Here is a 20,708-nt window from a genome sequence, read left to right on the forward strand (position 1 = left end):
ATGAATTTAATTTTGAATTATTTATTTCGTGGGGTTACTAACTAACTTGAGTCCTAGTTTATATCGAATATCTAAATATTTAAAAGGTTATAGGAAGACTGGACATTTAGAAAAGCAAAATACGGATGTGGGACCACTAAAAGTATGGAGCCACAGGAAAGTCTAATAAAAATACAGAAATACGGAGTAGAAAAGATCACAAAAATGTGGATCCTGTGCAGAAGGATGAAGTGATAATCTCAACTTTTTGAACTTGTGTGTAAGTTTTGCTGCACAAAAGGCCAAAGACTTGAACTAAAATATCAGACATTAGTTGTAGTTTTTCTTTTCAAACTCAACAGCTTTTAGTGGAAATCAACATTCTGAACATTTCACAAGCATGCATATATCCAAAATAATCTTTTCAGTTTGCATTTGGAAATACAGATTACAAAATAGAAACAATAGCAAGGACAATATACAACAGGGCAGAAACATCATGCACGTTCACAGCAACGCGCTGCGAAGTTGAATGACAAGGGACAGATTTATTCCTTTTTTTTTTCTTATTTTCAAGAAGCATTATTCTGCAAATAAAGACTGTGCATGGGAAAAAAATCTGTCTTCAACATTTAATTTGACAGTTTTCTTTCATCTTATAAACAAATGATCACATAAAGAGTCACATGGCAACAAATAAAGAACTACAAGTCTGTTACTACGACTTACAGGACAACAGTGACATAATGCATTTCTCACTAGAAGCTTTAAGTTGAATTTCCAGAGCCTTAAATAGGTTTCAGGGAAACAGAGTCATTAGGAAAACTCCCAAGTTATTAAAGGGACATGTCGTTGACACCTAAAACTTTCTGCAGTCACGCCAAACGCAGCTCCATCTCATTTGGGAACAACAAAACCAGGCTGTGCGGGAACGGAAAACCAGTCAGAAGCTGGTGTTGCAGACTTCCAGGATAACGTGTGTGTCTCGTGTTCCATAAACGGACCAGCAGCTGGAGCCTGTTTCCACATTTCAGTCACCAGTAAGGCTGAAACAGAACTTGAAACATGATGCACTTCCTTGTTAAAACTACTTCAACTATTTCCTACTTTAAAGAAAGTTTTTTTAGCTGCCTAATCTGGTATCAAGTGATTTCCCAGAGTTAAATTTGCTGCCAGCAAACTTGTCACAATTTAAGAGATTACTAACACCTGTCACAATTTTATAACTTTGAGGTTCTACGCTAGAGTTGGTCAGAAGTCTCTCCAACAAAAGGTTACCTCCACATTTGGAGGAAACAAATTTGAGCTACAACACAATTGCAGCACCTGACAGGAGTGTATTTTAAATCCACAAACTGCTTTGTGTGGACGTTTTAAAAGTGTACGCAACTTTTAAGGCCAATCGCAGTAAGAGGTGTGACTCTTCCACGCAGAGTTCATGTTTTATGGTTTTAGGCGATACATTCTGAGCTTTTCGAGAGCACATCTGTGTTCTTGCTATCCTAAATTCCCCCAGATCTTTGATTACTTCCATCAAATCAAATTTGGCAATGATTTATCCAACACACAAGGTGGAGTCAGGTTTGTGTTAGAACAACAATGCCCCTCAAAAAGCTTAAAATGTGTCCAAAGACATGATGAAATCTAGCTTTTTTCAGGAAAAGAGGTTGGATTGGGAGATTTTCAGAAATGTAAAAAATGTTAAGAAATCATTAAAAATTGCTTACTAAAAAAGGAGAAAAAAACAAAACATGGGGAAGTTAGGATTGTGGAACCGAAGAAACCGAAGAATCCCTAAATTCCTTCCCAACACTAAAGCGAAAGCTGCACGGGAAAAGCCCTTTCTAATTTTGCATCCTCTAAAGTCATTTTTGTTCAAAAAGAAAAAACACAAAAAGTTAAATCAAATGTAGAAAATAAAATCAAGAATTCCTTTAGTCTTTTACGTCAGCATATATGTGGTGTGAAACAGTCAACGTTCACACCGGGCAGAACATTCCCTGATCAGGGAGTCACAAATAAAGTGCGAAGCATCTACAGGACTAAACATTGCACAAAAATCTAAAGGAAAAAACAAAAACAGGTGTATTTCATCCAGCTTCGATGAAGGAAAAATAAAACGCATGGGTCCTAAAACACACACCACTTCAGCATAGCAAGATACAAGACCTGTATATAACAGGGGATAAGAGTCAGATCAGTGTGTCCATCGGGTCATGCGGTCGACTGCAGAAGCAAACAATCGGTGCACATGCCAGTCTGCAGCCGTTACAAGACAGGTCCTGCCAAGAAAGGTTGTGCTGTGACAAGAGGAGGGCCTTTTTGAAAAGAAAAAAACAAAAATCACCCTTTGCAGAGATGCTACCATGAGACAACAGAACAAGCAACCATACAAAAAAGCAGAGAGCCAAGCCCCGCCCCCGACTGAGACGGGACACTCAAAACAAGGCGAAACCAGAACGTGGTCGCACAAATTACATTCTTTTATCATTCGTGAAGTAGCATTGTACAGAGATGGAGGTAACAGAGAGATTTAACTGGAGTTCACTGCACAGAAGAAACCTATTCATGCATCCCTTTAGACTTCCCTTTACCCATTAGAGTTATGTTACACATATCAAACCTGTGGAGCTATAGGAGGCTTGCATTTAGAGGCTTGAACTGTCAGTTTCATCATGCATTTAGTTTCATCTATAATATGTACAAAAGTCAGTGTGAGTGACCAGTCTTTGCAGGATGAAAAGGAAGAAAATGACCGGAAAACTCTAAATGCTGGCATTATTGGCAACACAACGGTGAAGTCCAAACACAAAGCTAACACTTTCAGGGACGTAAACCTTTGGAAACATGGAATCTGTAGACACTAACTTCAGACTTAAAGGAAAAATCCATCGTTTTTACAAGAGCTCAGAACCAGGAGAAGTATCTTTTTGTCTTTATGGAGTGAATCAGATCTGACATCATCAACTTTGGGTTGAAAAAGGAAAAAAAAAAGGAAGAAACTGCTTTTCAATAATAAAATTGAGGAAACTCCTCAGTGGTGAAATAAAAATAAAACAAAAATAAGTTAGAGCAAAGCTGGATTTATCCTTCTTTGTGGATGTTTTCTGTTGTGAATAAATATTCTAAATTACTTGATTGTCATATCGCCAGCAGGACACTCAGAGCCTCGTTGAGTTTTACCCAGTTTATGAAAGTAGATTAAGATTTGAAAAAGTGGGAAAATCTGAGCTACAGCGGAGAACCTAAAGTCCTCCGAAAATTGGGTTTTGTTAGAAAATCTCTCAGATTATAGGCGTTTTGTAATAAACGTTAGAGAAAGATATTTTATGTAGCAATAAAAGTCAAAGAAACGAAAACCTAAGCAGGTTGCAGATTTCTGTGAAGATGCAGTTTTAACAGTAAAATTGCCTCCATTGTCAAACAGTTTTAAAAAAATAAATCCAGCTGAGGTTGTGGAAAGAGTTGGATTTTTCCTTTAAGGGTGTTTTTTTTTTCTTCTTCACAATTTCTTTTGCATAGGAATCACGGATGTGTTAAAGGCAAACAAAACTGCTGATGGAGCTTTGCAGCAGTCGGTGAACAACTGAACGCACTGTCCAACGGCGGAGGTAAACTCAACATCACTCTTCATCTCTTCCCATCAGCGCTATAGGTGAGTAAAAATGAGCACACAGAACATTACACTACACCCAAAATGATACCGCACGTCTGCACAAGCCTCTCAGGGAAACTCTGACAAAAAAATTGAAAAAAACTAAAAATAACTAAATGGCGGCAGATTTATTGGCACTGACAGTTCAATTTCAGTTTAAAAGCTGGACATATTTGGCAACAGTCATTAGAGATGATGGTTGACTGAGTTAAACCAGTCAGATCTTTAAAACATTTAAATTCTTAAAGTGAAGCTTTAGCTTCTATATTTCTCATCAAAGACAATAAAATACTCTTAATTTCATAAACTTTCTTAAATAATCTGAAGACAATCTGCATCTCCTTAGAGATTTCTCTGAGTGGTTTATCCTGATCGATACGGAGAAATGCCTTTTTGTTAGAGATTCCCTGTTAAGGAGCAAAAAGCCTCCCCATAATTGCATTCCTTCTCAGAAACCTTCATACGTTCCTTTCCCACCCCCTCTCCTCTTAAATTTGAAAAAATAACGATTTGGCTATTAAGTGTGTCGCTACAAAATACAGTACATTGATCTGTCAAACAACAAAACCACAAACGTCACCGAGCAAAAGTTTTTCTCTCAAATACAAGAAAATGTTACAATAAGTTACGAAAATACATCGTCACGTCAGACACGAAAGTAGAAGAGTAGAATGTTACTGTAAGGCAAAATCAGGTGATTTCACAGTGACCACTTAAAAAAGATTAAGATTTTTTTTTTCTTAGTGTTGTCTGCTTTAAAAATTGAAGCCTTCCTTCACTAGGTAGGAGGATAGTCTCTCTACATAAATGCCACTGACTGACTTCTGACGCTCCCGTGTTCTAGTGAAGTAGAAAAGGCCTGATGATTCTCTGAGAAAAACCTCACCTCCAGTCTCATTTCTGGAGCGCACGACTTTGATGTGAAGTTAAGCGAAAACTCGTGATGTTTGAACTGTTGGCCTGCAGCATGTCGACGTCCGAGAATGTAACATCTAACACCAAACAGCAACCATGGGGAGGTTTTGCACTCCTTCGTTAACCAAGTAGCTTAAGCACATATAGAAATATGTTAGTAATAAGTACACGCAAATCACATCAGTGCAATTCTACACAACGCCTACAGACAACATTTTGGCATTAAATTTAGGTCATGAAATGGAATATAAAATCTTTTAACCAAATAAATAAAACGTATAAATACACAAAACATACAGTACCAGTTGAAAAGTAACATTTGGTTGGTAAAAAATAAAGCTTTGAGTGTGAAATGCTGTTATGAAACAATGGGATAACACTGTTTTCCATGTGGGATCATAAGAAAACCGGAATTCTTTTTCTTCTTATACCAATGATTATAATAACAGGGTTAGCCCAGTGTCCTTGTAGCTTCCTGCTACAGGCAAATAAAGATAAATAGTGGATATGACAGGAAAATGAGCAAAATAAATAAGCTGTCAAATGAGCATTTTTGGAATATATGTGGGGCGTGATGGGACACTGTAAACACAGTAGGCTAGCAAAAGCGCTGAGCGACCAGTCTTGTTCAGAACAATGGCAGGATCATTCCTCTGTAAGCCACTGACATCTTTTTCCTCTTTCCCTTCAAGGTTACGCAACTTTCAGAGGGCTTCACAGAGCTGAGGGTAAGATTGGACAGCCATGCAACGAGAGAGAGGGTTCATCCTGCCCTTTATTCCACCCCATCAACAAGTTAGTGCTATCGTTTCTTCTTTGATCCAGAACGCGGTCGGTCAGTTTGCTCACAGCCTGTCCATCCTGAACGTGTCCTCAGTGGCGGGGTCGGTGAGTACCATGTCTGGATCATTGAGCATGTGCAGTCCGTCCAAGGTGAGGGGGTCGATCTTCAGCTCGTCCAGAGGAAACTGGGAGTCTGCGTCAAAGCTGACATCGCCAACGCCCGCCAGAGAGTTGGTGAGCTCTTTGGAGAGGCTTGGCGGAGACTCTCCTGTGACTGAGAAATGTCAGATATGAGAAAAGTTGGGCTGGTTGAGAATCTCTAATATATATTGAATCGGAAGGAATTTTTATATTTTTCCTGAATTGCTACCAAACTCCATACATTTCCCATTAAAATGATTGATGAACCATTATTTTACATCTATACAGCACCAACAACACATCCCAGTTAAAATGACAACAATTAAAAAAAAAAAAAAACACTGTTATTTGTATGCATCTAATCAGTAGCTACAGTACAGTCCAAAAGTTTGGACACACCTTTTCATTCAAATGAATGAAAAAGTTTTGAACAACAATGGCTCAATGATAGGAGTGTCACAATAATCGACTTCACCGATTAAATGATTCATATATCCAACAACATCAATCTGTCTGAGGAAAGTTGTTGTTTAAATCAAGCTATACCATTATAAAAGCTTATATATAATGAAATAAATTGATAATATCGATATTGGAAAATACGATCAATACCTAATCAATCCAATGTGTTGCAACACATTGAATTTTGCAGACGTGTGACCATACAGTGTGGTAGAATTTTCTAATAATGATCCGTTTGTATCATTTTGATGCAGAAAAACAAGAATTGGATCATTCAAAATGAGCCAATAGAGACGGTGAATCGTATCGTCAAACAGAAATTTGGATTTGAGTCGAATCGTTGTTAAATGAGTCTATACACTGCCATTCAATGCCACGTATATTCTCTTTTTCAGATTTGAAAATTGAAAACAACAGATGCACCAAAGCTGTGATAAAGTGTCTACCTGTTAGGATTATGTTGGGGATGTTGCCATGGCTACTGTAGCCGAGCTGCTGCGAGTCTTGAAGGGTGCTCCCGGTGAGGCCCATCATAGCGGCTTGAGTGTAGTTGAGCGTGGAGCACTGGCTGAAGAGGCTGGACGAACTGATGGGACTTTCGATCATGTTGAACTGCTCCAACTATGAAGCAAAGACCTGTGAGATGGGAACGCACAATCGGAGCAGAGAACGCATGCTGTTTGTGAACTTTCTCACCTGGTGAGAAAGGGCGTTGGTCTGCCTCGATGCAAGCTGCTGATCATAAAAGGAGTCTCCGAAAATACTGCCCACCACAGGAATGTGCTGGAGCAACACAATTATGAAGAAGGGCTTTAAAGTGAGGCATCTCGGAAATCAACACAATTATTATCAGCATGGGTGTGGTGCGGAGCGTTACTAAGGTCCAGAAGCAGACATTTCAGCCGCAAAGCAAACTGAGACTGAGCAATGACCAAAAGCACAAAGTTGTCAGAAGGAGGGCAGCTGTGGTTCACAAACAGAAAATGTATGACAAAATGGCCGTGTTCACGTCTAAAATAGCTTATCGTCGGCACACTGATACTGACGATAATAAAAATAAACGGGAAAAGATTGACTCTGATGTAAAGATGAGGTGTGAACTGATGCAGAAAACAGTTTCACTGTACTGTACTGCAGCTCTGTTGATGAAAAAACAAACACTTTGGACCTGACTTACTGAAGGACTGCGTGTGCAAAACCATGCGGTTCATTTCATTTACCAGTGAGATGCAGTGAGGGTGGTGTCTGTTAAACAGGAAACTTAATATGTGCAGTCCATTTAGTGCATTTGCCTTCGGAATAAATGTGGTAATTCTGGCAGGATGCACAATAAAACTAGGAGGAGTAGAAACAAAAAGATCAAACGTAGCACGCCCATTGTGGTTTATCTAATGTGAAAGAGGACTACTGTGGCTGTTTTAGCGTCTATATTTAGCACATCTGAAAGGCAGGTGCTAACTGGCACAACATTTCGCACATAAGGCCACTGTCATTGTAGCCCGGAAGTGTAATCACCACAAAGGCAACAAAGAAAGAATTTTCTTCTGCTCGTGGTATCATTTTTGAAAGATGGAGGCAAACATTTGTGAGCCATTTCACCCATCTAATTTTCCAATCTTGTATCTTCAGTATGAGCCAATATGGAACCATTCCTATCCGACTTTAATTATGTCTGTGAGCTTCCCCTACGGCTCAATAATGGTCAGAGGCATCTCTTCTGCCAGCCCTCTGCCTATCTATAAGCTTTATTATAAGACATTTATTTCTTCTTTCATCTGCTGTTCTTCCCATTCTGCTTCATGTATTTACTGTTTTGCAAATACTCTTCCATATTAAGTGCTTCAGGTGACCTTTGGATTTCTTTGCTTAGCATTATTTATATTTGCCTCTTCCACTAATTTCTTCATTTCCATCGGGGTCAAATTTCATTTTGAGGTTGCTCGCTCTTATTCTCCACGGGGAAACCAAAGTTGACACTCAAATACAGCTTTTTCTTAATCTATTACCTGGAAATCTTACACAAACAGCACATGTGGTACATTTGCATATGCAATGTTCTGCTTTCTATTAAGGATCTTAGTAAATCAGGCCCCAAGCGTCTCAAACTTTACTTTTATTCTAATAATAAAGTCAGTTGTTGGTGCAGAGTGAAGGAAAGTCTGGAAAGTCTGGAAAGACGAAAACAAAGGCTGAAAGAAATGGCAATAGGCTAAACATTATTAAAGTAAATATACTACTGAAAAAGGACAAAAAAGGGGCAAAAATTAAAACATGCTGGAATTTTACTTCTTAATTTATTGCATTGATAAAAGCGCAGCTGAACACCAACGATGAGGTGAATCTACTTGAATCAATCATAACACAAAAGATAATTAATAAAAAAGTAAGGAATGATTAGGCAGCCTTTTGCGTTTGTACTGTAAAAGCAGGGGAGGATCAGCATGCATCTGGAAGAACATACAGATGCAGCACTGATCTTCCGACAGTGACAGAGGAGATGAAGGAATGGCTTATGCGGTTTCTGACACCGTGACAGGCTGACTGCTGGTATGGAGAATGGAAAGCAACCTAACCGACTACAGTTAACCTTCCCCCAGGAGTGAAGCCCCTCCCCAGACACCAGCTAGGTTGGTGGGTGGGCTCTTACTTGAGGCGAGCCTCCAGGGGAGAAGCCTTGATTGGAGACTGGGGAGGTTGGAGACTGAGTGGCTGGTGAGCCAGTCTGATTGCGGTACTGTTGGAGGGAAGAGGGTTAGCTGGCACTAAGCCTCATAGCTGTCAAACACAAATCCTGAAGAATTAGCTGAGAAGGAATATTGAAAAGGGACCAATCACCTTCAGACAAAGCAGGACGGCCAATTTGTTTCTGTGCAACTTTGAACTGACTGCTGTCTAATGCAGAATCAGTGCGGATGATTTTAACCACAACCAGAATGACCTTCTTCAAAATATTTTTCTTTCTAACCTTGGGTTAATCAGCTTTATCATATACTATAAAACTGAAAAACCTTCATTAAAAAAAAACAAATAAAATATAATAAAAGGATTTCAGGTTTTCACCTTTAAAGGCTAGTGTAACCCTTTTTAAAAAAAAAAAGGAATTCCCAGAAAATTTCATTTTTTACAAATTAAAAAAATAAAATGTTTTGGTTCTGACAGACTGAGAGAGTCCTTTTGCAGAGTTCCTTGTTCCTCACCGAGCTGACTGTGATGCTGGCGGTGGTCTGGCTGTCCGGAGACGGGCTGCTCGCAGTGGCTGAACCAGAGGAAGCGAGGGTTGGCAGGGTGATGAGCTGGATGCCCTGCGGGAGGCCCTGCTGCTTCTGGAGGTCATTGAGGAGCTGAGCCTGGGCCTGAGCGGTCAGCTGGTTGAAGAGAGGGTACTGGGAAAGCTGCTGTTCCAGGGTTAACGACTCTGTCGGCACCGCCTGTAGATACAGCAAGGACACCCAAAGTCATTATAAGAAACGCTTGAAAGTCAGCCTTTTCTACTCTAAATGAGAGAAACTTAATGGAGGATGAGAAACAAAAGCTTTTATTAGTTTTGAAATGAGCCTCACCTGTGTGACGTTAACAGGTGAAGACAGGGTGGGCGAGAGCTGCTGTGAGGACTGTCGAAGATGGAGGTCAGAGGTGAGGGTGAGCGGCATCACGGGGGGTTGTCGGCGTTGTGCAGATACAGTCATGGTGGGCTGGGAGGAGGTGGAAATCCCTGCGACAAAAAAGAAAAAAGCAGAAACAAAGACATGAAAGGTGTCAATCAAACAGACATGGCAGCTGAGGATTTTAAGGAACATTAAGAACAGCTGAGTGCATCAATCTTTAGCTACAAATGTTCAATGTTTAAAAACACCCTTTCAAAATTATGCTTAAAATCCAACTGAATTAAATATTATGCACAGCAGATCTAAAGAATCGAAGGAAAAGGTTCCATGAGCGATGGAACCACAAGGGCACAGCATCAGCATCAAATGTCTTTAAGGGAAAAAGTAAAAAAAGGAGCAACTTAACTATGAAAAATCATCATTTTTAATGTTCATGCCACAGCCCTGAGGCTTTTGTCTTCAACAACAGAATGCTTCTGAAAGAAATTATTACAGCAAGGCCGAAGAACTGATGTTGTTTGGCCACAATAATCGTCTTCTCAAGAGAATTTATCTTTATAAAATAACACTATCCGTCAAAATGGAGTCCAAATCATTTGACCTATAGTGCATGAAAGAGCTTAAAGTTTTTTTGGGGAAAAAATATGTTTTATAGTTTCCAGCAAATGTGCAGTTCTACTAAAGTTAAAACAACATTCAGTTATACTGACATGGAACAAAAAAATTCTTACTAATGCTCACAGCGGTTTTTTTAAAACTTTTTTCTTTTGGTTTTGGGGGACAGAAACAAAAGGGGCTTCTCACCGTGGCTACCAGCACTGATCCCCAAGTGGGTGAGGTTGGTGGTCAGGCTGCCTGTGCTGTTGGCTGAGCTGAGGGAGGGGAAGGATACAGTGTCCTCCGGGTCCAGAGGAGTAGACAGAGGAGGAGGGAACTGAATGTTGGTCAAATCGGGAAGGGAACCACCGCTGTTGTGTGCGGCTGGGAGCACAGATGGGTTCAGCTCCTGGTCTGGTGACGGAAATATGCTGGAATAGATGCAAAGGTTCAGTCAAACACAAGAAGAGAACAATCAATATTCATGAGAACGGCTCTGAACTAGATAAAGAAATGCAAAAGTCTCCATGTATTTGAAATTACAAAAGCATAAGAACAAGTCTCATGATCACAATCTTAACAGAAATTACGCTATATTTTGAATCATCTAAGCAATGGTGATTCCAGTTTTTTTTTTTAAAGTTAATTGTTGGAATTTCTAACAATAAACAAAAGCTAAAGAAATCTAGAAAGAAGACCAAAAAATAGTAATCAAGTTACTCACTTGTTACAATGAAAATTCACTAAAGTGTCTAAATAAAGAAGAATGACAGTGTAGACTTTGCTTTTTAAATGTAATAAAATACCAAAAAGTGGGTATATTTATATGCACATTATAAACAAATTGAAGTCCATTAGGGTTAATTAACTAAGATGATCTTCAGGCATAATGTGTTGCAGGGGGGACACAATGGGATACTATAGCTCTTATTAATCATTTTTAAACAGATTCAACAGGATGCTTCAACGTTTTTTATTTTGCCGTGCTTCTACAAGTCGTCAAGGACAGTTCAAACATACAGACCAAAGGTAAAATAGAGGTAAACTTTTAAAGCATACAATGATATTTTTTTTTTATCTAAATGGACTTTATGTGTGTTCTGGAGAAAATTATTCAAAAATCAGAAAGTTTAGTCTCAGGTAAAGGTCTTACATACTCCTAGGATAATGACTCAATCACATAGTTACACTACAAAAGATGGTAAAGAACACAAAAAGTCTATTCAGACGTAGCCTTTAGAAAAACCTTTAATAAATCTATACCAAGAACGCCTGTATATGCCCAGTTTTAAAGAACTACTCCGATGAAAATTGTGTTTTTAATATGTTCTTGTAGCATTTTTCTGATGATGAAGGACATATATAAGGAAAATTAAGGTTAATTAAGATTATTTAAATTGTTGAGAATCAGGCACCAGCTCCCTGCTTCGCTCCATTCCCATGCATCCACTTGCAGACAAACAGATTTATATAAATTTTCATTAGATTAGATTAGATTTATTAATCCCACAATGGGAAATTTCCTTGTCACAGTAGCATGGAGTTTGGCACAAGTATGTACAGACAGTAATGACGATTACCCACATCTGAGCTGCATCTGCCTCAAAACCACACGGCTGGATAGCTCCAATATTGCTCGCCATTTTTGTTGCACCTCTAATGTTAGCTTGGGGTTGTGAGTTTTTGATTTTACCAAAAAAAAAAAAAAAACAGTGTAACCATCATTAAAAGACCATTGGGAATGCTTTTTTAAATATATCAAAAGATGATTAGATTGGGTCTTGTAGCAATTGATGAATGTTAATGGGTTCAAAATACCTATTAAGAAGTGCAAATTACTTTAAAAAAAATAATAAACCCACATCGAAGTGCCCAACTATTTCTGGGGAATTTAGAGAAAAGTTTGAGTTCATAGAGGCAGACCAAAGACAAAACACTTTTTAGGCTGTTAAGCAGCTCCTGGTCAGGAAAGTTCTTCCATGTCAATTTGTTCAACTGTTGATGATGTTACTGACTAAATAGCTTAACTCACTTAATTCCTGGGACGTCACATGCATTAGGCTTCGATCCATCATCCTGAGAAGAAAAGGTGAACATCAGCCAAAAATCATCCAATACAACAGTGCACTTTGTGACTGTCCAATAAATACCTTCGTGTCATCCCACAACTGTTCCTGTGCATCCCTGTCTGCATCCGACTCTGAATTATCCGTCCCAGGAACAGTTAGCAGCAGCACTGATCATTAAAACACAAGACACAGTTTCTTTCTTTGAGCTTTCTGTTCTTTGTTAAAAGGGATCTTTTGCCGTTGATGCCATTTGGGCAAAACCCACTGCTGCAGTGAACTCAAATATTCATTCTAAAAATAGCAAAGTGACCACTGGCCAAACTGAATGAATGCCAGCCATTTTTGGTTCATTCTGCAGGAGCTTGAAACGTAATAAAATAGTCTGTTTACTGATCAGGTTGTCAAAAGCACTTTGGATCATCTTAATTGAAAAAAAAAAAGTTACATTTCTGAGTCACTTCCCCCAAACTCTCTGAAGATCGATTTCCATTTTATTTTCAATTATTTCATCGAGTCTACATCTGATGTCATTGGGGTTTTGTTGCTTTTATTAGCACATTAATAAAGCAAAGCAGCTGTGTCTGTAACCGGATTCTCCTTTACCTCGTTTAGGCTGCAGCTCCTGCGACCCGCCGGAAAATGACTCCTGGGGCTTTGGATTCATGGCGCTCTGGTGCAAGGCAGAGTCGGAATTTGTCCTGCGTGTGTTAAAATGACAGAATGTCAACAAAACTGCAACCAAATCCCAACGTTGGTCTACAGGCAGCTCTACAACACAAATAAAATTCCAAAATTTGTTTAGATTGCACTTCCTTTGTGGCCATCTCTGTGGTTAGTCGAGGCTTAACCTTTTAGGGTCAACAGGAGCTTAACGACCACTTTTATTTATTTATGTTTTAGAAAATGTTTGCCTGTGTCTGATGTTGATTTTCTAGCAGAAAAGTGTGTGTGTGTGTGGGGGGGGGGGGGGGGGGGGGTCCTTACCTTCTCCAGCTTGTGTCTGGTGGTGGGGAGAGATAAACTGAGCTATAGGGACAGCTGTCAATGTGAATCTTGTCAAGGTTAATAATCCTAATCAGACAAAACAATCCTGAAGTTTAGATGGAAATTTTCAGGAACCTTCTGCTTCAATAAATTATTATGAATGATTATTATTATTATTCTTATCATCCTTGGAAAAGAAATAACATCTGTGCATACAACTGAGCACAAAAAATAACAATAAGTATTTTATTTTGAAGTAAAACAAAAAGCAGAACATTGAAGTAAAAGAAAATCTGAATTTCAACACTCTTTAAAGGATATTTGGCGGCCATGTTTGTCGACTAAAAGTGGGCGGCGGTGAGGGGATGTGATGCGGTTCCGGTCACGGTAAACACGGTCCACCAACCCATGGTGCCTGCTTGTACGACTGGTATCCAGTACCGAGTTCTAGAGGAAACACACCATTTGAATGAGGCCAGAAAAACAGGTTACTTTAAGAGCAAAACTCTGTTTTAGAATACCGGCAATTGGTGAAAATTTATACATCTTCAAAACGAGCCAAGCCAGGAGCCCAACAAATAATGATGCCCGAGCTGGCAAATGTACTTAAGGATGAGAAGCCATGGCAAGCAATGGTGTCATTTTACAATTTAGGAACCAAATTACAATGCTGGGAAAAAAAGGAAAAGAAACATACTGGTAAAACACTTTCTTCAATCAATAAAAACAAAATAAAACCGAAAATGTGCAGCTTTTACTGGGAGAAAATGCTGATTTTCTGTCTAAAACTCTTTACATTTTGACTGACATGAAACAGTTTTCACCAATGTGTTAGAAAACCTGTTTGTTTCCATTATTCCCCAACCGCTGACAAGGGTACACGGGTTTATTAAGAATGAAACAAAGCAAAAAATATCAAATTACCAGCCAGGAGAGGCTATGGGCTCACCTGAAAAGGCAGGTCAATGTTGCCATTTCCAATCTGATTGACATTGGGCAGTGAGCCTCCATAGTACTGTCCACGATTCTGCCCTAGTTGCAAATACTGGGTCTTCTGTAACTGCAACTGTGCAAAGTAAAATTGCATGAAAGCATGAGTGAATGATTAATTCGGATTTTAAAAAAATCATAACGTCAAAAGAAAATGAATGGTACATGCAATTCTACTGTGAAAATATCCAAGATTGGTTAAAATAGGTTATAAAGGGTCTTTTTAACTCGTGCCAAAGGTTTACTTTACTTTTTTTTTCCGATTACTCTATTTGCTGCAGAACAGAGTTTGCTCAAGGTAAAAGATGGATTTAAGAATTTCCATGCAAACAAACTCTTCATTAATAATGCATCAGTTATTGGTAGATTCTTTCCTATTAAGAATATAATCAATGAAGGTATGACTTCTTTCATGCTTTTCAAATGTTGTGCAGCTTTAATCAACATAAAAGGGTCAGCGAGTCGATAGATCCAACAGGAAAATATGCTTTTTCACTCAATATCAAAATGTATACAACATAAAACAGGAAGAAATAATGAAAGAAACTAGTATGAAAGCCAAATTATGTCATGTAATAACGTGGCACATTAACACAGAAATGTATGTGAAAAAAAAATAAAATAAAAATCACCTTGTTAAACAACACAAATTGGCAATAAAATGATCAGATAATGAAGGGGATATGATTATGAATGACAACATAAAGAAACTAGGCAAAATATTTCAAACAATGTGTTTATTTGTTTTCCTTCTCTTCTGTAATAAATACAGTTCTGGCTAAGGGTCTAAGCTGATGCAGTGCTTATGCGTCATTTCCAGCAAGCAGACTAACAATTAGCCCAAATATTTCCTGGCACTAACATCTAGAATTGCGAGAATTTTCTCATACGCTGGCTGAGAAGTAGTGGAATTAAAAAAGAAAAAAGGGGGCAAAAGCCAAAAAACATGTTTCTGAAAAGGGAGCAAAGGCTAAGAGGAGTGCAGGGCTCCAGAGTGTAACTAAGTCATTAGCATTTCTTCATCAATTTAGAGATCAAAACCCAAATGCCTTCAGATATACTTTGTCATTGGGATTTGCCATCATTTACACACATCCAATATAAAGTAAGTGTCACCTTAACAGCAATCTGGTGAGCTAAAGTTGCAACAGAAAGTAAAAAGTTTAAGGGCTTTGTAAAATTGTGTAATTATCCAAAACAATTCACAAAAAAAGAAAAGGGGAAAATAAATCCCCTTCCTTCTTCATACAATCCCACAAGTGTACTAGGATTAATCAGTGGAAGCAGCTGCTGAAACTAAGTTGGTCTTCCTTACCTGGAAGGAAGACCTACTTCTGACAACATGAGCAACTTCTACTTATGTTGTTTTATAAAGCAAAAGTAACAGTGCTTGATGTTTTATTTAGTCCCTCTGTGGTTCCATTTTTCTTAAAGAACTAGTTCAATGGCTTGACCACAAACATTTTAACATGAAACATTTAAAAACAACAACAGCAAAACGCATGATTATTAGACATGTAGGTCAACACAAAACGTCTTCAATCTTAGCATCATAACTGATAGATTTAGTAACGGTTTACCTTTAAAAAACAGAAATGATAATATTGTTTATTATCAATTTTCACCTGTGAAAAAAATGAAACATTTGTTTTTAACAAACCACTACTTCCCTATACAATTTCTTGAACTTTTTTTTTAACATTTTTACAAATAGTCCAATATAAATAGAAAAAAAATGCATGCTAACAAGCTGGTGCCTCTCATATTCATCTAGGGTGAATAGGGCTACAAGTGCTGTGGCAATTTGCACTTGACAATAAAAATGGGTTGCAGCTGTTCATCCTGGATCTCCTCAAACTTTTCCTGCAAGACCCAAACCTCATCTTTATTAAGGGATGAAGAAGCAGTCTTTTTTTGCTACTTCACCTTTCAAAAGCTGCCTTGTTCAACGCAATCTACAACAATCTAGAACAGCTTCACACCTGAGGCACACCAGCAAACCCTCTGATTTGGTTTTTATAAAGGCTTCAAGTCCCACTCCAGTCTTCTTTTGATCTATTTTAAAAGCTTTCACAGTGGTGGTTTGATTATGCTTATGCTGTTTTTAGGATTTTTTTTTCTAGGTCATAGTTTCTGCACAGCAGCTGTAGTTCATTGGAAATTCGCCTATAAGTTGTGGGTGGGACGGTCGGCTCAGAGTAAGCCTCTCCCCGATTTCCCATCATCCATTTTGTTTACACTCTCTAGCTAGCTTACAGCTCCTCACACCCCAACCTAAATTTACCAGTGCAACAAAATAAGCAAGAAATATTGAAGCAATCCAGCTGTACAGTTTTCAGACGAGGAAAACTGGATCTTATTTGTCTGTAGGGATGCATCGGAATGGAATAGAGGTGGTGGCTCGCCGACTTAACAGCTACAAGCTTTTTCCAATGGCTTTTTTTTTCATCTGTTCTGGATTCACATTAATTTTAAATAAAGAAATACTCAGAAATGCGATTTTGAGATTAATTTTCTTTATATCTGTCCTCCATTATGAGAAAAATGCCTCAAGAACATGTTAAAAACATCAAAACTTTTCATTGGAGTGGCTCTTTAAAGGTTTTCTGTTCAACCAAATAAAGTAAATAAAAATAAAGAAAAAAACATTTCACAACCCTAAAGTAAAAAGGGCCCTTTTAGTTATGCAACGTGGTCCTAACTTTTCTGTAATATTTCACTTATAACAAGGTGAACGTGTTTTATTTTAATAATAAATCTCTTCTGGGATGTGGGTAAGAAAAGGACAGTCAGATATTCAGACAAATGTTTATATGGTCTACACATTCCTTATATATTTGATTTCAATTTTTTTTTACAATAATCTGATGGTGTATTGTCCTGATCTTCATTGTCCAAAAAAGCTGATTCATCTTCTGTTGTTGCCCATTTTGATATTAAAGTGCAAACAAATAAATATTTAAAAAAAATCAAACATTAAACTTGGACAAGCCTAAAATTATTTATGGCCTCGTGTTTACAACTGCCTTACGTCAAAAAAAGTATTACTACGAAATAATAATGGTAAACATGAGAACAGAACGTCATATAAAGGGGGAATTGAGGTGAAGTTGGCAATGCAGTTACCTGCGGGATCCACAGCTGATCAGCATCCGATTGGCTCGCTAAGCTATCGTATCTCCACCATCCCAGTCAGCGCTGCTCTATTTTGGTTTCTTCTAGCTAACTCTCCCCCGCGCGTGCGATCATGCGGTGATTTATCCGCGTGTTAGCAAACAAATTGTGAGCAACGTCTGCTGAAAAAGGCAGCCACGGGCGAGGAAGCAGGTGTACACAACCATTCACATCTCCAGCAGAGAGAGAGCAGCTAGCCGAGCTAAGAAAAAAAGCTCTTTTGTTGTGACGGAACCCCCTCTTGCATGTTTTGAAACAGACGCAGAAAACAAACATGGTGATGATCCGCGGATGCCGTTCGAGAGAACTTCAGAAAAATGTACACAGAAGCACATTATTATTCATCTCCGCAGTGTTCGCTTGCTGCCACCACCACACACACAGCCCTGCAAAAACCTTCTGTGTTCGTCCGGGGTGTGGAGGTCTTACCCGCGCGGCTCTGGTGATGTTCAGGTCCTTCATCACTTCTTCAAACGCGGCCGTCTCCTCCGCCTGTTTTTGATTATGCAAAGCGATTTTTTCGCTAAATTTGCGAGGATTATTCGAGGACGCCATTTTTCCCTCTTCTTCTCAATGGAATGTTACGCTCCCCTCCGCACCAGAGCCCCCTGGTGTCGTCATTACGTACGGACTACGTCTCTATTAACTCAAGGTTGAAGATTGTCTTTCTGCTTTATTTTCTATTGCATAATCCCCCCTCCCCCCAATAAAATAAATTAAAAATACATAAAAAATAAAAGTTGACACATTATATAACTCTAGTAAATTTAGGCAAAGTCTTTTCATTAAAAAAACTATAATAAAGTTTACAAAAAAGTCTTCAAGAGATGCATGATTTCAATACATTATTCAGTGTTCAACCTTTTATCATCTTTTATATAATATTCAAAAATGCCTAAAGGAGCATTGGTGTAACTTGTTCATGAGACTTTTCTTCCTGTCTGCTTCAAATCCATGGCTGTTCTGTAAAACAGCAGCATTCCCCGAGCCAGAATATTCCTAGAGAGGGAACACAAGAAGGGTGGGAGCAGCTGTAGGGATAGGGTGACTTTTACTGAGAAGTCCAGGAAAGAAAAACCTCTGTTGTGTTTTCTAAAAAAGGATCGTTCATGCTGAAGTTCAAATAAAATGTGGGTCAGTTTGCAGCCACAAAACAACAGAATGACAATGTAATAAAGGTTCCATATAAATAGAAAAGGACATTTTCACACATCAACGTTTACAATACCAAGTCTACTGGGGGCATACCTTTACAATGAAAATTAAGAAAGAGATAAAAACATTTAAAAACATCTGCATTCATCACAAACCACATCTATTAAAGACAACTTAAAGGCAGATATGTGCCCCAGTCCTCAGCAGTTCATTTGCCATACTTTTTTGCAGAAGATCTGTCCCTGATGTTGTGTTTTTTTTTTTTTTTTTTTTGGACAGAAGTGGTTTCTTTTCTGACCTTCTTGACACCAGGCCATCTTCCAAAAGTCCTCGCCTCACAGTCCATGCAGATGTGCTCACACCTGCCTGCTGCCATTCCTGAACAAGCTCTGCACTGGTGGCACTCCGATCACGCAGCTGAATCCTCTTTAGGAGACAATCCTGGTGCTTGCTGGACTTTCTTGGACGACCTGAAGCCTTCCTAACAAGAATTATAACTCTTTCCTTGAAGTTCTTGATGATCCTATAAATTTGTGATTTAGGTGTGTTGGAATAATTGTACATTAGTTATCTCATATTTACTCTGACCTTTTGAACTATTGAATGTGTGTGTGTGTACTGCTTTTCTGCAAGAAACTGGTTCTCAGGGAAACAGGAGATGAACCAGCACAGCTGTCCTGCATTTGACCTGGTGACAGCTGATCACCTTTGATATGGAGAACCTCTGATTTGCAGGAGATGGGCCCTAAAACCACAGGGGTCAACAACAAAGCTGCATCTAAAAGGGGCAATTGTTCTTCGAAGATGTTTGTTTAGATTAGCTTTCTGACATGTGTGGGCTGCATTGTGTTCCCCCTCCCCTTCAGACCTTTGTAAACTCAGAGCAAACGGAGAATTGCAGGAGTGTGTTCCTGTCTGCTCTCTCTGGAGAAAAAGTTTAGAGTGAGTCTGAGTCCTTTCTTCCTGCTTAAATATAGTGGAGAAATGTTGGTTTAGACTAGACCCAACAAGGTGCAATCTTAGTAGCCACAATATCCGTGCCTGTGAGCCATTTTCATGCCATGCAATGATGGCGGCACGTGTTTCTATGCAGCTTACCTTGCTTAACAATGGAAGAACAATGATTTCAAGCATCCCCCTCCTTTTAACATGTCTGCCATTCTAACCCCATCAGCCTGTCATAATGATCTCCAGCCTCGTGCTCGTCAACATTCTCACTTGAGTTAACAAGACGATCACTGAAATGATCTAAGCAGGTCCTTTAGTGACAGCAACAAAATGCAGTGAATATTTTTTTATACGGGATCAAGTTCATTTTCATGGCAAAGAAGGACTAAGCAATTTATCTGATCAATCTTCATAACATTCTGGAGTACAGTGATCCCTTGCTATATAACGCGGTTTACTTTTCACGGTTTCGCTTCTTCACGGATTTGCATCGTGCATTGTGTTCTGCATTCTGATTGGCTAAAAAAGTCACTCCGCTTCTTCTCTACCTGTGCGTCAATAACGTTGCAGTAAATTAATATGTACACGAATGTAAATCAGCTTTCCAAATTACGTACATGCAAATCATCTTGCAATTTCAAGTTTCTTTAAAACCCATAGAAAAAGAGCAACACCAACTGCCTATCACTATGTTCTTCTCCCGAACAAACACACACAGCTGCACCGCGGGCTTGAGAAAGAGAAAACACTGCAGCTTCTCAGACTGAAGAGCTCTGAAATACACCTGAGCCACTATTTGTCCGTTTGTACTTTGTATTTTTTCATGATCATTTTAAATTTTCTCCCGTTTAATTCAATTACTCTCGGGTCGCAGTGGGCGGGGCTAATCTCCGCGATTTGAAGCCTTCTGTTTACATCGATGATTCAAATTATTATTTGATTGTACAGAAGTTATTTGTTGAAAAAAAACGTTTTTAAAGTACTTTGATTTGTGAAACAAATGCTTGATCCTGTAAAATGGTTTGTTCTTTCTTTTCTATGTATAACAGAGTATTTAATTGTATAATAATTGTTAAAAAAATTAGAGGTTTCTACTTCACGGATTTTGCCTATATCACGGGTTCTTTCTGGAACGTAACCCCTGCGAAAAACAAGGGTTTACTGTATATGCAAATTGCTATTATAATAATTTAAGCAGCAATTTTTCTATTTTCCAATATTTTGTAATTCTCAAAACCCTTGGCCACGACG

General features: G+C 38.7%; 1 protein-coding gene across 3 annotated transcripts; it reads right to left on the bottom strand.

Annotated features, from left to right (window-relative positions):
* Positions 1–319: 319 nt before the first annotated feature.
* On the bottom strand, positions 320–17,999 carry crtc1 (CREB regulated transcription coactivator 1). 3 transcript variants are annotated; one of them, XM_023954232.1, is made up of 14 exons: positions 17,784–17,990; positions 14,140–14,256; positions 13,512–13,637; positions 13,191–13,252; positions 12,810–12,904; positions 12,288–12,373; positions 12,170–12,213; positions 10,345–10,568; positions 9,496–9,647; positions 9,133–9,363; positions 8,583–8,669; positions 6,632–6,718; positions 6,382–6,556; positions 320–5,606 (listed from the first exon to the last, which is right to left on the bottom strand). In XM_023954232.1, the coding sequence occupies exons 1-14, from the start codon at positions 17,907–17,909 to the stop codon at positions 5,395–5,397; spliced, it is 1,824 nt and encodes a 607-aa protein (XP_023810000.1). In that variant the 5' UTR covers positions 17,910–17,990; the 3' UTR covers positions 320–5,394. The 3 variants fall into 3 exon arrangements, with proteins under 3 accessions (XP_023810000.1, XP_023810002.1, XP_023810001.1); XM_023954234.1 differs by lacking the exon at positions 14,140–14,256 and having other exon boundaries at positions 5,373–5,606; positions 17,784–17,999; XM_023954233.1 differs by lacking the exon at positions 8,583–8,669 and having other exon boundaries at positions 5,373–5,606; positions 17,784–17,994.
* Between the last annotated feature and the right edge of the window lie 2,709 nt (positions 18,000–20,708).

This window comes from Oryzias latipes, chromosome 4, assembly GCF_002234675.1.
Source record: "Oryzias latipes chromosome 4, ASM223467v1".
Classification (NCBI taxonomy): domain Eukaryota; kingdom Metazoa; phylum Chordata; class Actinopteri; order Beloniformes; family Adrianichthyidae; genus Oryzias; species Oryzias latipes.

Excerpts from the sequence above, each read along its gene's own strand:
- crtc1 (XM_023954232.1), bottom strand. The coding sequence starts at position 17,909 with ATGGCGTCCTCGAATAATCCTCGCAAATTTAGCGAAAAAATCGCTTTG. Across the intron at positions 13,253-13,511 it reads TCGACAAACATGGCCGCCAA|ATTGACAGCTGTCCCTATAG; the intron begins ATATCCTTTAAA and ends GACAAGATTCAC. Across the intron at positions 9,364-9,495 it reads CACCTGTTAACGTCACACAG|GCGGTGCCGACAGAGTCGTT; the intron begins GTGAGGCTCATT and ends CTGTATCTACAG.